The following is a 16,186-nucleotide window of genomic DNA, read 5'->3' as shown; positions in this document are numbered from 1 at the left end:
GTGCTGACAGTATGGAGCCTGCTTGGGATTCTTTCTCGTTTGTTCTCTCTCTGCCCTTTCCCGGCTCATGCACACACGTGCTCATTCTCTCTCAAAAATAAATAAACATTAAAACATAGCAAATAAATAAATCTCTCAGATATGATGGGCTGTTTCTCTGGGGAACCCTGACTACTAGCGGTAGGGCAGGGGTGTTAAGCTCTACTCCGGGTGTCCCCAGAGAGGCCCAGCTCCACAGGAGCCAGTCTTGTAGAGCCCACCCCCCCACAGCCTCTCGGCGGGAGCGGAGACACCGACGGGGCTGGCTGAGAGTCGAAGGCCAGGAAAAGAACGGAGACCAGGAGCAGGTGATCTGTTTATTGCAAGACGCCTTCTTCTGCGTGCTGGGCTGGCTGTGAGGCTCTACTGGGGGGCCCTTCACAAGCCCCAGTCCCAGGCCAGACAGACACAACAACTTGGAATCCAAACCAGTCTCACATAAATAGAAGGAGGTTGGCAAAGGAAAAAGAGAAAAGCAACAAACAAACGTGTAGTCTTCCTACACTCATGTGACACAGCGGCACCGGTGCCTTATTCGCGTTACCTCTTCTTATTCTGCTTCCACACCGAAGCCTTCATCTACTCTGAAAATCACCTTCGGATCCAATTCAGCAGCACACGGCCGCCTTCCTGATAGTCCCCGAGCCAGTCTCCTGCACTGACGGGCAAATAAGCCAAGAAAACCAAGATGGGTTCTTCTTAAAACAAACAAAAAAAATGTCTCCGTTGTTCTTTACACCTCCCAGTTCTGATGGGTGAATAGTGTGTCGCCCCGACTCGGAACAAACCAAAAAAACACAACTAGCACAAGCCATGAGTCAGAATAAAAACATATTGCACATGGTTATGAGAGTCTTCCTGAGGGCCCTCTTGCTGTAGGTGCCCAAACACTGGCTTTCGATCCAACCAATTGCTTGCCTGTATTTGTGACATATACCCGTCCATGCCCCGCTCCCCGACTCTAGCTGGCACGAAGCAAACATTCCACATTATTAGCCTTCCCTATTAGCCAAACTCACATACCGTAAGCACCTGGTGGAGCGGGGTTAGGGTTGTTGGTTGTAAACCTCTGTCTACCTTTCAACCACTTCTCCTCTGGGTGGCTGTCAAAGTTCTACAGGTGAACACGGCATCCAAGATGTGGAATCTTCTTGAACTGAGAGCCTGGGGAGTTGCTCTCCCCAACTACCTGTTTGTTGTTACAAGCTGGGTCCGAACCTACAGCCCTTGCATGGGACAGGCAGTGTGGCAATCAACATTTTTTCTCTCCTAAGGAATTTTCAAGTATCGTAAAATCCCTGATACACTATGTAAACAAGATATCTTACTGAACAGAAAGCTAGGTCACTTCAGGAAGCAGCAGCATGTGAGATATCTAAAAGGCCTAATAAGGTTTTAGGTCCGACAACAAAGGCAAGACAGCCGGCTGCCGTGCCTCAGAAGGCCGACGCTTAGGCATACACACACACACAGCTCTTCTGTATGGAGGCAGGGAAAGAGCACCCAATGCGGCACCTGCTGGGGTCCTGAGGATACATCATGCAGTCCCCTTCTTTTTCAGTGTAGCTGCCACTTGCGAGAAGTAAAGAAGTCTTTGATGCTAAAAACCAAACATGCTCGTGGACTGGCAGTCTGCATCCAGTTTCCAGTCTCCTGGCCTCTCACCAAGTCTTTCTCAATTCAGGGGGTCCCTCCTCCAGAGGGTGGTGGCCGAGCCACCCCCTTGCACCCCAGCTACATATGTGGAAGACACTTTCCAGAGGAATGCTCTCGGGGGAGGTTGTCATGGACTGTTTTGCTGGGGGTCAGCTTTATTTAAAAAGAACATGAACCCTCTCCGTTCAAGGGTAACAATGAGGCTCTGTGGGGATGGCCTCCCCACTGCCTCACTCCGCTGAGCTCCCCTCACCTGTGTCCTCGTCCTCTGCCCAGGTGGGTCTCCAAGGGCTCCCTGTGTGGCCCAAAGGTGCCCTATCTGTCGAAACAGCCCGTGGGGAACGCGTGGCTTCCGCTGAAGTAGCTGCTTCCATATGTGGTGGTGAGGCAGTGCCTGGGCTCAGCTGCGATGGCCATCTGCATGCTGAGGGGCGTGGGGAGGGACACGGGACACACGTCCAGGGGCTGGAGGGTGGGGTACAGGGCATGGAGGGAGGAGCCAGAGCCTCCTGAGAGCAGGCTCCCAGAGCGATGAGCCTGCAGCGAGTCCCGATAGGCCAAGCATAGGTCCTGCACGGGGGTCTGAAATGGCGCCAGGGCTGGTGTCGTCGGCTGGCTCAGGGTGGGGTAGGTGGGTGGCTGGAACAACACCTGGGTGGTGGCAGGGGGCGTGCCAGGCACCATTGCCAAGGCCTGGCTCTTGACCGCAACAGCATCCTTGAAGACATTGTCATAAGCTCTGAAAGGAAAGGACCTAGGTGAGACTTGAGGTCCAAGGCCACAGCAGCAGACACCTGAGGGTGCCCCTCCCTCCCTTGCTAAATAGGATTCGAGATCTGTGTGCTGTGAGCTCAGGGTGGTACCCAGCCCACACCCACTGCCTGTAGCACTGCCTCCCCTGTCCTCTGACTAAACTCAGGCCTCACACCTACACCCGGATCTGCCTCCTACAGAAAACCCCTTCTGATCCCAGACTCTAGCTGTCCCCCTAAGCCTCTGTACTGCCCTGTCTCGGCGATCAACCCCCCAGATGATAACTTCTGTGTTACCACCTAGTCCCTTGTGCCGAGCACAAGCTCCAGGGGGAGGGGGCCCTCTGCTCTTGCTCATCACTGCATCCCCAGCATCTGGCACAGGGCCCGGCACTTAGATGAGCACCTCTGCCTTCAAGGCACCTGCAAACAGATCCCAAGCAAGCTGCCCCTGGGGTCTAAGTTTCACCTTCTGGAAAGGGAACCAACAGGTTTATTTCCATAAAAAAAAAAAAAAAAAAAAAAGCTTCCCATAAAGCTTTTTGAAATAACAAATCTATTAGAGGCTCAGGTAAGACAGGAGCAAAGGGAGGCTGCAGATCTGAGAAGAGGATCATCCCAGAGCCACAACCATGGTGAAGAGGCAGGGCTGGTGGCCAAGAATCTGGGGGCACCTATCTGCACTCAGACCAGACCATATGCTCTGTTTCTGGGCACCTTCTACAAGCAAAGATTTTAAAACAAGGCCCAGAGAGCAGGGCAGACAGTTCACACAGGGATGAGACAAAGGCAGCTACTGGCACAGCTTCCCATATCAGGAGGCTGAGAGGCAGCTCTCCAGGGGCCTGGCCCCATGGTCAGTAGGGCCAGCATCGAGAAGATGCTGCCATATGCTGGGGGGAAGAGGGATGGGCAGCAGCCAGGCTGGGGTTCTCTGTCCTGTCTCCTCCTTGTGGTCACCAGTGAACACCTGCACCTTCAATATCAGTTTCATGGTGTTGGGTGTGTGCTGCCTCTTTGTACCCTCTCTGATACACTGAACATGTCCTCACCGAGCTTCCCAGGGACCCTTGCGAGGAGGCCATGGCCTCTTATGTAGCTGGCTAAGAGGTCAGCTTTGTGGCCACATCTGATCAAAGTAGCTGATTATAAGTCTCTCAGTGTAATCACCCATAAGACTGACTGGCACACGGGGATTCAGAGCAAACAGCCCAGACACTCAGAAGGATGTGTCCATCACCTTCTCTTCTCCCCACCTCCTTGACCTTAAAATCACAAATTCAAAGCTACCCAAAATAGGAAGGACCAACTCTGCAAACCTCATTCTATCAGGAGTCACAATGGCTCACTTCCTGTGAGACACTAGCTCAGGGAACTACCCTAACCCTCTGACTTTGAGAGATCTCCTGAGGTGGGTCTCCAGAGCAAGTGCCTCGATTATTTTGGAAACAAAGAAAGATCAGGGATGGAACTTACACCAGCAGGATTTCAATGCATGTGCTGAGATGTTCCAGAGAGTAATTTGAGATCCTCTGTAGGTCTCTGGTCCAGTAGGGGGAAAGCTGAAGGCAAATCCTGGAGGCCCCAACGCAGGCTGCGGCCACCACAGAAGGCTGGAATTTGTAGAAAATATGATCTGAAAGAGAATCACAGAAGTCGGCTTCATAGAGCCTCACTCTGGAGTCCCAGTGGCCCTCCTTCCTGCCTTGTGCTTCCTGAGAACTGGCAGACAAGTGATTAGGTTCAAGGCTGTTCATTGCTGAATACACACACAAGATGAAAAATTAGAAACAGTATGAAGTTCCATTCCTGAATCTTAAACACCTTGGCTCTCGGTCTGGGATTTCTGGTGTCAGCCTAGAGTAATGATTTTTCAAAATTTCGCCCTAACTTCTGGGGGGCTGCGAGGGGCTTGCTGATGGGCTACAAAGAGAACCACAAAACATGTGTCTCTTCTTTGGCTGTTAGTGGCGAATGACACAGCATTTCAAAAGCTTCTGTTTTGGGGCATGACTACAGGCTACTTATTGATGGTAACAAAGCCTGGCTTACAGTAAGCACCCAATAAAAATTTGTTGAATGAATAAATGGTCACAAACATTTGATATACATAACTAAAACCAGCACCTGACTTAGTTTATGGAGGAATCTTCCCCCACCTCAGCTTTTCTGACATATGATTGGCAAATAAAAAAACTATGCACATTTAAGGTGCACAACATGATCTTCTGGTATATGTATATGTTGTGAAATGAATCTTAATGTCCTACTAAGATATCTGGCAACATGGCAAAGTCTGACACTACTTATGTGCAAAGGCCAACTGTTCAAATTTCCACTCTTTGTGTGAATGACACTGGTTATTTGTGCATTATCATCCTGTCTTACATTGTTTATGATTTTTTGTAACTTCCACATTTGCCTGTGAAAGTCTGAGTCAAGGCAGGTGGCATTACAGTTACAGGCACAGTTACAGAGTCAGATGCCTCAGATTCAAATCTTAGCAATGACCTTGGGTAAGTTACTTCACCTCTTGAGCATCAGTTGAGGAAACGGATTGGTAAAACAGGAATAACAGAAGTGATTTTCATGTGGAGTCATTGTGAAATTCAATGACATAATATACATAAAGCACTACAATAAGGTGCCTGGCACATGGTACATGCTCAATTAATGCCTGATATTGTAATTGTTTATATTGGTTTTTTAAATTTTTTTAATGTTTTTATTTTATTTTTGAGAGAAAGAGACATACAGTGAGAGCAGGGGAGGGGCAGAGATGGAGACGAACCTGAAGCAGGCTCCAGACTCTGAGCTGTCAGTGCAGAACCCAACATGGGGCTTGAACTCACAGACTGCAAGACCATGCCCTGAGCCAAAGTCAGACACCCAACTGACTGAGCCACCCGGGTGCCCCTGTAACTGTTTACATTGTTACTTGGGACCATTTTGGTTTGTGGTGGGTTACTGGGTATTGTATCAACAGTATTTCTGACCTGGTATTTTACCTAGTACCTAGATATTAAGACAATGGGAAGAGTGGGATTCACATGAGGTCCCCAAACAGGGTAACTTTATTGCTGAACTTTATTACTAAAACATACCCCCTCCCCCACCCTATCTGTACGACGACTGCTCTTCCAAAATGACCTACTTGCAAATCTCTCCCATTTGGATCACTTGGAATGTTCCAGGTTACTGTAAGAAAAACTACCAGGTGATCAGTAAGTTTGTAGGGTGCCGGCTGCCTGTATGTATATCAGCTGCTTTATTTCTCCTTTACATGGTGTTGGCAGTACTTTGGGAGAATCCCAGCTCCTTCTCTGTGTATCCCCTGAGAAGTGGGAGTGATCTGGGTGGATGGGCCCAGTCAGCAAGGACTCCCTGGGTGGACATGCCTCTCAGATCCCAGCCTCTGTGTGTGGGGGGAAGGGGCTACCGGGTCCCGACGTCGGGCCGCACCTTGCAGGGTAACCTCTAGGAAGTAGTGGGCATACTCCTTGAGGCACTCTTTGGTCTTGCGGGGGCAGGTGGCGGGCCAGCTGTGGCAGTGCCGATCCTTCTGGCTGACGGAGGCTGAGAGGTAGTAGTCCAGAAAGTGGGCGGGCGTGGGCAGGCAGAGGTTCCAGCTGAAGGCTTCCAGGAGCAGCAGCTCTGTGCTGAGCAGCTCCTTCTTGGTGAGGGTGAAGTTCTGGCCGTTCAGGACCCTTGTACTGTTTATCTGCTCCAGCTTGGGCACGTGGTCTTCCCTGTCCTCGAACTTACCTGCAGGAGAAGCAGACGTTACTGGAAGACAGCACTTGCCTGCACCCAGGAAGCAAAGGCCCACCTCACGGTGCCTGGACAGTGCTGGCATGGAGCACAGAGAGCCAAAAGGCCCCATTGCCAAGCGACTAAAAACACACATTTTGGATCTGCCAACCCTGCGCTTAAATCCCCAAGTCATCATGTCCAGCTGTGTGATTGTGCACAGGTGATTGTGCACAGAGGCCTTTCCATGCCTCAGTTCCCTCATCTATAAAATGGAACCTAAGGGTTTTGTCAGATACAACAAGAAAATGCACACCACATGTTCAGACCAGCATGTGGAACAAAGAAGGCACTCCATGGCAGTTAGAAACAGCAGTGAGGGCCTGGAGGATGAGGGAGCCCTCTCTCCACTCCTGCCTGGTCCTCACTAACACAATGTCAGGACTGGTCATGGGGTCAGACAGCCATAGTCAGAATGACCTTGCAAATTTGATCCTGTCCCCCCACATACAGAAAAGCCCCTCAATGGCTCTCCACTGTCCTCAGTACTGGGTTCAAACCCTGTCAATAGCTTTTCAGCTTGGATTCCCTCAGAAACAGTTTGCTTAGGAGGTGAGCCTAGGAAAGACTGGTAAGTGGGAGAAGACAGGAAAGGGAGGAAAGCCAGAAAGGGAACATGATCTTGAAGTTATCCGTACCCCTGTGTTCACTGCAGCATTGATTACAATAGCCAAGACTGAGAAACAACCTGAGTATCCACTGATGAATGGACAAAGAAAACACGGTATTTATATACAATAGAATAATATTCAGCCATACAAAGAAGGAAATCCTGCCATTTGCGACAACATGGATAAACCTTCAGGGCATTATGCTAAGTGAAATAAATCAGGCAGAGAAAGACAAATACTGCATGATCTATCTCACTTACATGCAGAATCTGAAAGAGCCAAACTCAAAGGTACAAAGAACTGACTGGTGACTACCAGAGGCAGGGATGGCGGAAACTTGTGAAGGGGGTCAAAAGGTACAAACTTCCAGCTACAAATTGGCCCCGGGGATGTAAGGTACGGTATGGTGACTAGTTAACAATGCTGTACTGTGTATTTGACAGCTGCTAAGAGAGATCTTAAAAGTTCTTATCATTAGAAAAACATTTGTAACTGTGTGAGATGATGGATGTCAACTAAACTTACATGCGTACAATAGGTACATATATCAAGTCATTTTTATACACTTGAAAACTAACATGACATTATGTGTCAATTACATCTTAATGCAACTGGGGTGGGGGTAACACTATGGACTTCTGAGGTGAGGCTTTAAAGAGGCCATGCAACTCCCACCTTCTTCCTCCCTTGGAGTGCCATGCTGAGACCATCATGTAAGGAAGCAAGCCTAGCCTGCTGGAGGTGGAGAGGCCACAAGAACAGAGGAACCCAGGTGATAGCCAGCGCCAACTCTCAGACATGAGAACGAGACCATCCAGAACCTTCTAGTCCAGCCCCTCCAACGCTGTTTGAATGAGCATAGGTGAAACCAGCAGAGGAAACCCCATGCAACCCACATTGCTGTTTTTTTGTTTTGTTTTTTAGTGTTTATTTATTTATTTTTAAGAGAGAAAGAGGAGGGAGGAGCAGAGAGACAGAGGGTGAGAGAGAATCCTAAGTAGGCTCCAGGCTCTGAGCTGGAGCCCCTCCGACGTGGGGCTCGAACTCACAAACCAGGAGATCATGCCCTAAGCTGAAGGCTCGTTGCTTATCCGACTGGGCCACTCAGGCTTCCCACATATCACTGTTGTTTAAATCACCAAGTTTAGGGATGATTTGTTTGGCAGGAATAGATAACTGGGATATACTCATATCCATGGGCAGTGGCAAAAAGATGTGAAACCCCACAAACAGGCACGTCACACGGCTCAGAAGGTTCCTCTGAAGGAACAATGAGTAAATACCGGAAGATCCTGGAAATAAATGCCATGAAATAAAGCCACATAGAGTTAGATACAAACAAAAATTAAACACGAGTCTTGAGTTATCTTCAAGGGTCAAGGGAACTGAGGTATTTACAGAACAATCCCCAGCGGTCACCAGTGGTGGAGAGCTCCAGTGGCAGCTCCCACTGGGGAAAGCTCTGCAGGTGGGGCGGCTACAGGCCCCCCAGCCTAAACCCACCTCACCCTGAGGAAACCACGCACACCTGGCTGAGGCCTCTGTCACTGCACTCTCCGAAAGCCCCGTGCCCCCCTTCCCCATGAGCCTTCATCTACACAGCCTGGATCACCCTTCCCCTTCCCCTGTTCACTCTGCCAACCTCTCCCCACCCTTCACCCTTGAAAGCCTTCCCCGACCACTGTCCTTGTTCTGGCCAAGCCCCACGGTGATCCCTGAGGCCTGGCTTTGGTGAGGTCGCCCGTAGCCTCCGAGCCCAGCCTAAGCAGGAGCAGAACACTGCTGAGTGAGTGTTGGAAGAGGCGGTGGGGTGGCCCAGCTGAGTTCAGAGAGCATGTGACAAAGGGTCCGCACACCTGTGCACAACTGTGAGTACCCTGTGACCCAGTTCTCACCAGACTTTCATGCTTCTTAGGAGAGATGAGGAAGTAGCCGCTTCAGGCTGCCTTACAGCAGATACAACACATTTCTCAGGAAGGCCTCAAAAAATGTCCCCAAGAGGGGCACCTGGGTAGCTCAGTTGGTCAAGTGTCTGACTTTGGCTCAGGTCACGATCTCACAGTTTGGAAGCTGGAGCCCCGTGTCAGGCTCTGTACTGACAGCTCAGAGCCTGGAGACGGCTTCACAGTCTGTTTCTCCCTCTCTCTGCCCCTCCCCCACTCATGCTCTGTCTCTCTCAAAAAACAAAAAAAATGTCAAAAAAGTGTCACCAAGAAATGAAACATTGGACTCTGGGAAGCCAGTGTCTCTATTTTCTCTGCAAGCTTTAAAAGAGTCCACTAAATGGGCAAAGATGGTGTGACGTGAGGCTCTGGTCTTTGATGGGCAGGAACTGAGCAAGTGGAAATATACAAAACAGCAAAGAGTGGAGACTGATGGCTGACCGGCTCCTATGCAGCTTACAGCCACCCCAGCGCCTCGGCTGCTGGAGCCCTTATCCAGCAGGGCCTAAGCCTGGCACAGCACCGCCTCCACAGCTCACACCTTCCCTGGTCTTGCACGCATGGGCAACTCAGGCAAGACAGGCAAGATCAATGCTGTCCAAGGCGGGAGAGCCTCCTGTATGGCTGGAAATCCTGGGGTGGGGAGGGCTGACCAGGCCTCTCCAGCCCCCACACCCTCCCTAAATGCAGGACCTCTCCTCCGGCTGGGATTGCTCATCCCTTCACTCACCTTCCTGTGTGTCATCCAGCGGTCGGTTCAGAGGCCACTGGCTGTCATTAAGGCACTTCTCATGCTCAGGTTGCTTAATATCAAGTATTGATATTAATGGCTAGCACCTGACCAATAGGTCATTAATGGGCCTAAGCCCATGAGGACAGGAACCGTGTCTGACCCATTTGCAGCTGTGCCCCCAGGTCCCAGCACGGTGCCTGATACAGAGTAGCTGCCCAATGAATATTCGTTCAAAGAATGAATGGTATTCTCTTTCTTGTTTTGTTTTGTTTTGTTTTGTTTTGAGAGAGCGTGAGCAGGGGAGGGGGCAAAGTGGAAGAGAGAGAGAGAGAGAGAGAGAGAGAGAGAGAATCTTTTTCTTTAAGTTTACTTATTTTGAGAGAGTGAGAGAGGGTCAGAGAGAGAGGGGGAGAGACAGAATTGCAGACAGGCTCGGTGCTGGCAGTGCAGAGCCCATTGTGGGGCTTGAACCCCACGAATCTGAGATCATGACCCAAGCCAAAACCAAGAGTAGGATGCTTAACTGACTGAGCCACCCAGGTGCCCTGTGAGGGGGGAGAGAGGGAGGGAGGGAAGGCTCCACATTCAGCACAGAGCCCGAGGTGGGACTAGATCTCATGACAGTGAGATCATGACCTGGGCTGAAATCAAGAGTCAGACTCTTAACAGACTGACCCACCTAGGCGCCCAGGTACTCTGTTGATAGTTGAATTTAGGGCCATTTAAATTGTTCTCCGATGATATCAGATTATCTATATTCCCTAATTTTTTCTCCCATGATCATATATTCTTTGTACAACTTAAAAAGAAAAAATTTTCTTGCAAAGTTGTCCAATTTTACCTGAACCTTGTGCCGAACTAAGCCAACACTGTTAGCAGGCACTCAGTAGATACAAGTAGATACAAGTGCTCTTTTCTTCCCCAGGGCAGAAGGTGGCAAGGTGAAGGTCACAGCCCAGCAAAAACATGCATCATACTCAGGGTGGCATTAAGACTCTTCCACACCATTTCTGGCAGCCAGCAATCTATTCTAACTGGCAGATGTGCTCAGTGAGATTAGTTTCCTCCCTGCCCTCAGAGCTTTTCAAACCTTTCAGAGCTCTGCCTTTTTCCCAGCCACCAGGCCCAAGAGGATTAGCCTCAAATGGAAGGGGCTATGGATTACTGAAGAATCTGAATTCACCTCTCCCCAGGCTGGAGAAGCTTCTTGGGGACCCACCACACGGTGGGCCAGGGCCAGGCAGAGTGGGGTCTGAATCCTCAGAGTTGGCGCTGGACCTAAGAGCACCAAACTCCACAGGCCGTTTGTTTCCTATTTAGGAATATGCCCCCCATGGAGATGAAATGGCCACGCAGAATGGGAAGTGCTTCAGTAGTACCCAACACACACACATGGGCAGTCTTCATGCTGGGTTGGGCACTGGATCCTCCCAGGCAGGTTGCATTCGGATCCCCAGAAGCTCAGAGAACTTAGCTCCACACATCTAGGAACGACCTTACAGTCCCTGCTCTTAATTGCTGGCCAGCAGACCCCAGCTTAGCAACTATTCCCAAGCACAATACATTTCACAGCCAGAAAAGATTTTATGAGTTTCCTGGTGTTGCACGTGCCTGGCAGACATTTCCTCCCCTCCTCCCATGACTGTGAGCAGGCCAGCCTTTTGTCCCCATTGCTGCAACCAAGCACCGCCACTCAGCTGCCTGCTCCTTATCGACAAGCTGCACTGACGACAGATGCCTGGAAGTCTTCAGGCAGGTCCCCTGGGAGGTGTGGGGGACAGAAGTCCAAATCTTTCCAAGTCACACCAGAGCCACAGACTCTCTTCAACTCCTTTAATGTACTTTTTGTTTGGAAATTTTTCAAATACACAGAAAAGATTAAATAATGAACACAGAGGACCCTTCAGCCAGATTCACCAACTGCTGACTTAGAGCCACATTTATTCCGTGTGTGTGTGTGTGTGTGTGTGTGTGTGTGTATAAATACTGAGTTTGCTGGACTATTTCTTTTTTAAAAATTTTTCTTTTAATGTTTGTTTATTTTTGAGACAGAGAAAGACAGAGCATGAACAGGGGAGGGGCAGAGAGAGAGGGAGACACAGAATCTGAAGCAGGCTTCAGGCTCTGAGCTGTCAGCACAGAGCCCGATGCGGGACTCGAACTCATGGACCGTGAGATCATGACCTGAACCGAAGTCGGAAGCTCAACCGACTGAGCCACCCAGGCGCCCCTTGCTGGACCATTTTTAATGAAGTTGCAGACGTGACAAGCCAGCCCTGGACAGTGTACAGCCCTGAAGTCATTTTCCTACATAATCATGATGCCATTACCAATTCTAAGAACATCAGGATTAATGCAATAACATTCTTTTCTTTCAAAAAATTTTTTTATTATTATGTTTATTTATTTTGAGAGAGAGAGAGAGAGAGAGAGAGACAGAGTGCGAATGAGGGAGGGGCAGAGAGAGAGGGAGACACAGAATCCAAAGCAAGGCTCCAGGCTCTGAGCTGTCAGCACAGAGCCTGACGCGGGTCTCAAACCCATGAGTGTGAGATCATGACCTGAGTCAAAGTCGGATGCTCAACTAACTGAGCCACCCAGGCGCCCCTCTTTCCTTTTTTTTAAAAAAAAAAATTTTTTTTTTAATGTTTATTTATTTTTGAGACAGAGAGAGACAGAGCATGAACAGGGGAGGGTCAGAGAGAGAGGGAGACACAGAATCGGAAGCAGGCTCCAGGCTCTGAGCTGTCAGCACAGAGCCCGACTTGGGGCTCGAACTCACAGACCGTGAGATCATGACCTGAGCCGAAGTCGGATGCTTAACCGACTGAGCCACCCAGGCGCCCTCCTTTTTTTTTTTTTTTTTTTTTTTAAGTAAGCTCCACACCCAGCATGGAGCTTGAACTCACGACCCTGAGCAATCAAGGGTTGCATGCTCCACTGACTGAGCCAGCCAGGTGCCCGGCAATAACATTTTCTAATATTCAATCTACATTTGACTTCCCCTAAGGTGCCCCAAATGTCTTTTATTATAACCTTTGTTTTTTTTGGATCCAGGTTCAACAAAGCTCACACATGGTGTCCCCTTATATCTTTGAGTCCCATTCTTTGTTTTTCATGACACTGACTCTAGATAAACCCAGGCCAGTTTTCTTCTAAAATGTCCTATATTTTGGGAGCACCTGGCTGGCTCAGTTAGTAGGGCATGCAATTCTTGATCTCAGGGTCATGAGTTCAAGCCCCACATTGGGCCTAGAGACTACTTAAAAAAAATGTCCCATATTCTGGACTGTTTCCTCATGATAAAACAGTTTGGGCAAGGAAACTACAGAGGTGATGTTTTGTCCTTCTTACCAGATCACATCAGGAGTTACATAACGTCAGTTTGTCCCGGCAATAGCGATGCTACGTTTGATCGCTTGGTTAAGGTGGTGACACCAGATCTCTCCATTTTAAAGGTACCATTTTCCTGTGAAATTAATAAGTAATCTGTGAGGTGACGCCTTCAGACTCTCTGAATATCCTGTTTCCCAACAACCTTTATTTTTTAAGTTTATTTATTTAGAGAGAGACAGAGACAGCATAAGCAGGGGAGGGGCAGAGAGAGAAGGAGAAGAGAGAATCCCACGCAGACTCCACACTGTCAGCACAGAGCCCAATGGGGGCTCGAACCCACGAAACTGTGAGATCATGACCTCAGCCCAAAGCGAGAGTCGGACGCTTAACCCACGAGCCACCCAGGCATCCCCCCACCAAACTTTAACTCAATGATTTGGCGTCCAGGAAGAATTCTTTCCTGAATAAGTAAGTAATTACACTGGGGTTGAAAAAGAATTTTTAACAATTCTATCATTCTATCTACATTTTTCTTTTTGGATGTTTACATTGTTCCCAATTTGACCAGTGGGAGCCCTATCATCATACTTACAAGATTAAAAAAAAATCCTAAAACTACTGAAGCGCTCAGCCTGGGTCTGCAGCCAGGCACAGGCACATGAACCCTTAGTGTAGGTGGCAGTGGTGAAACCTGCAAATAATGCCCTACAAGACCCTTTGCACACCCGGCTGACCGGGTCCTCTTGCTACTCTGATGCACAGACAACCGGGAGAGCCCCAGCCATTCCTGGCATGTCACACAATTACTGGACTGACCACCACAAGTCCAGCCAAGTGGGCTGACTCAACCAAAGTGGCAAGACACTGTCAGTCCAGCAAGCCTCAGGAGGAACTCTCACAGACTGGCTTTTTTTTCCTTTTCTTTTTTTAATAGCATTTTTGTTTGTTGTGGTAAAATGCACATAACATAAAATTCACCATTTTAACCATACAGTTCAGTGGCATTCAGTACATTCACATTGTTGTGCAACCAATCACGAGAACTCTTCTCATCTTGCAACACGGAAACTGTACACCCATGAAACCCAGTAACTCACTGTCCCTGTGCCCCCTCCTCTGGTAACCACCATTCCATTTTCTGTCTCTATGAACAGACTACTCTAAAGACTGGCTTTTCTTCTTATACCTATGGTCCTAGCATTCAAGCCTTCACCAGACCAAACAGGATTCCTGACTTTGCTGAATTAGGGCTGAGGGAAACAGTACCTTTAACTGCTTAAAAAAATGTTTTATTTTAGGGCCACCTGGGTGGCTCAGTTGGCTAAACGTCTGACTCTTGATTTCGGCTCAGGTCATGATCTCACGGTTTGGGAGTTTGAGTCCTGCACTGGGCTCCGTGCTGACCACACAGGACCTGCTTGGGATCCTCTGTCCCTCCCCCAATTCACACTCTTCCTCCCTCTCAAAAATAAATACATAAACTTTAAAAAGGTTTTATTTTGGAAAAATTAAAATACCAAAAAAAAAGAGATGTTCTAACGAACCCCTAAGAATACATCACCCATCTCCAACAATCATCAACCTTTATACTGCCTTCAGAAAAATTCCTAAACAAAACGGTGCAGAGTAGGATTCTATAAAAAGTCAGTGCCGCCCTATCTGTGATGTCCAGGCCCAGGGCTGCTCACACACTACTACACAGTCTGCTTCACGTACTGCTTGCTGTGAACTCCCCCATAGACAGCCCTTCATGCCCAGCAAGACACCTCTTTACACACTCATCCGGGGTTACTTGCTGCCCATTCAGGAGCTACACTGAGGCTCAGGGATGAGGCCACAGTTTCCTGGCTAAAGAAAACCAGGTTTTAAAGCAACAGCTGGTTCCTCTTCTTCCCTAAAGAAATGCTACGCTTTTAAAAACAGGCAAAGCTACTGTTCCCCAAGAAGGGCCATTCCCCTATTTTAAAGTTTTCCCCTCTCTTTTACCTGAGAAAGAGAAAAAATGTGAATAGGAACTGAGGCCCCATGGCTGCCCCACACCCCTCAGGAGCCCTCTGTCCTACTGTCAGGTGCTGATGGTAAAGGGAGGTGAGGGAGGCAGGTCAGGGGATAAAGGGCCACTCCACTGGCTTCCCAGCCTTGCCTGGCCCTCCGGGTAGGCCTGGTATCTTTGGAGGTGACTGTGGGAAGGACCAGGCAGTAGATAGAGATGGCTGGAGCCAAAGAGGAAACAGGAAGCTGTGGTGGAGAGCTTTCTCCCAGTACCCAGGGGAGGAAGTATGGGCCCATTTGTTCCCAGGCAGGACCAGGCTGAATGGAGACTTTTCTGATGCTAATTCTTCCTCAGATTCTTCCTTCCTTGGGGGAGAGAAGTGGCTATCAGGAGAGACATATATTTAACGTGAGCTGAGAATATTTAATGCGGGCTGAGAATGTTGTGACCCAGGGGAGCCCAGATTCTGGGGGAGGTTCTGATTGGAAACAGGTTGAGAATGCCCTCTCCAATATCATGTGTGATTTCGGGCCATCACTTAGAAACCCATACCTCAAAGAGTGGTAGGGAGGCTCAGGAGATAGCACAAGTAACGTGACTGGCACAGATCCTAGGACAAAGAAAGTACTCCATAAACGACAGCAGCTGCTGTTCTATGATTTATGGAACATGGTACTTATTCTTTGCACCCCAGACCCAGGATCTTCTTCTCAAGTCCTGTTAGGTAAGTACGGATGAACCAAAGTTGGTAGCTAGTGCTGCAAGACATTTTCTTACAGGCCCCGAAAAAGGGGTAGAAATAAGCTCAAGAAAAGGCTCCCCAACCCCAACTCCATGCCCCTGGCCAGGCTATGCTGGACTCTAGAGTGGCTCCAGCCTCCTTCCCCTGGACTGTGACCTTGAACTCCACCCTGGTGCTACAGGTTCCAAGGTTCACATAGAGGGAAGCAAAGGGGACAACGGGGTCCACAGCCTTTCCCAGATGGGTCCTCTCCACAGGCGTGGGACTTTCCCAGGTCACCGAGCTAGTCAGCAAGAGACAGAACATGCGTGAACCAGGACATGCATTCTGGGTGCACAGGGATTCTGCTGCCAGGTGCCACCACAGTCCAGCAGGCACCAAGAAACACAGGCAGCACCCAGGGAGGGGAGGCCTCCGTGTCATGAACTCAGCACATTCTGGTAACACGCCGGGAGGCTGGGAGTGTTTCCCACTTGGAATCAAGCTCAGAAGGATTGAGTGAGCTGCTCCAATCACCCAGCTGGTAGGGGACAAATCAGAATTGGAAATCCAGCAATGTGTTCCATGAGGT

General features: G+C 49.1%; 1 protein-coding gene across 1 annotated transcript in view; it reads right to left on the bottom strand.

Moving 5' to 3' along the window:
- Window positions 1–343: 343 nt before the first annotated feature.
- CCNJL (cyclin J like) overlaps window positions 344–16,186 on the bottom strand; it is a 58,214-nt gene continuing 42,371 nt past the window's right edge. The window contains exons 4-6 of the mRNA XM_043596856.1: window positions 5,910–6,212; window positions 3,924–4,083; window positions 344–2,434 (exon numbers count right to left, since the gene is read on the bottom strand). Of these exons, the coding sequence (XP_043452791.1) occupies window positions 2,011–2,434; window positions 3,924–4,083; window positions 5,910–6,212 (887 nt within the window). The 3' untranslated portion in view covers window positions 344–2,010. The remainder of the gene's footprint in view (window positions 2,435–3,923; window positions 4,084–5,909; window positions 6,213–16,186) is intronic.

This window comes from Prionailurus bengalensis, chromosome A1 (genome assembly GCF_016509475.1).
Source record: "Prionailurus bengalensis isolate Pbe53 chromosome A1, Fcat_Pben_1.1_paternal_pri, whole genome shotgun sequence".
NCBI lineage: Eukaryota > Metazoa > Chordata > Mammalia > Carnivora > Felidae > Prionailurus > Prionailurus bengalensis.
This window is presented reverse-complemented; position numbering and strand designations above follow the sequence as displayed.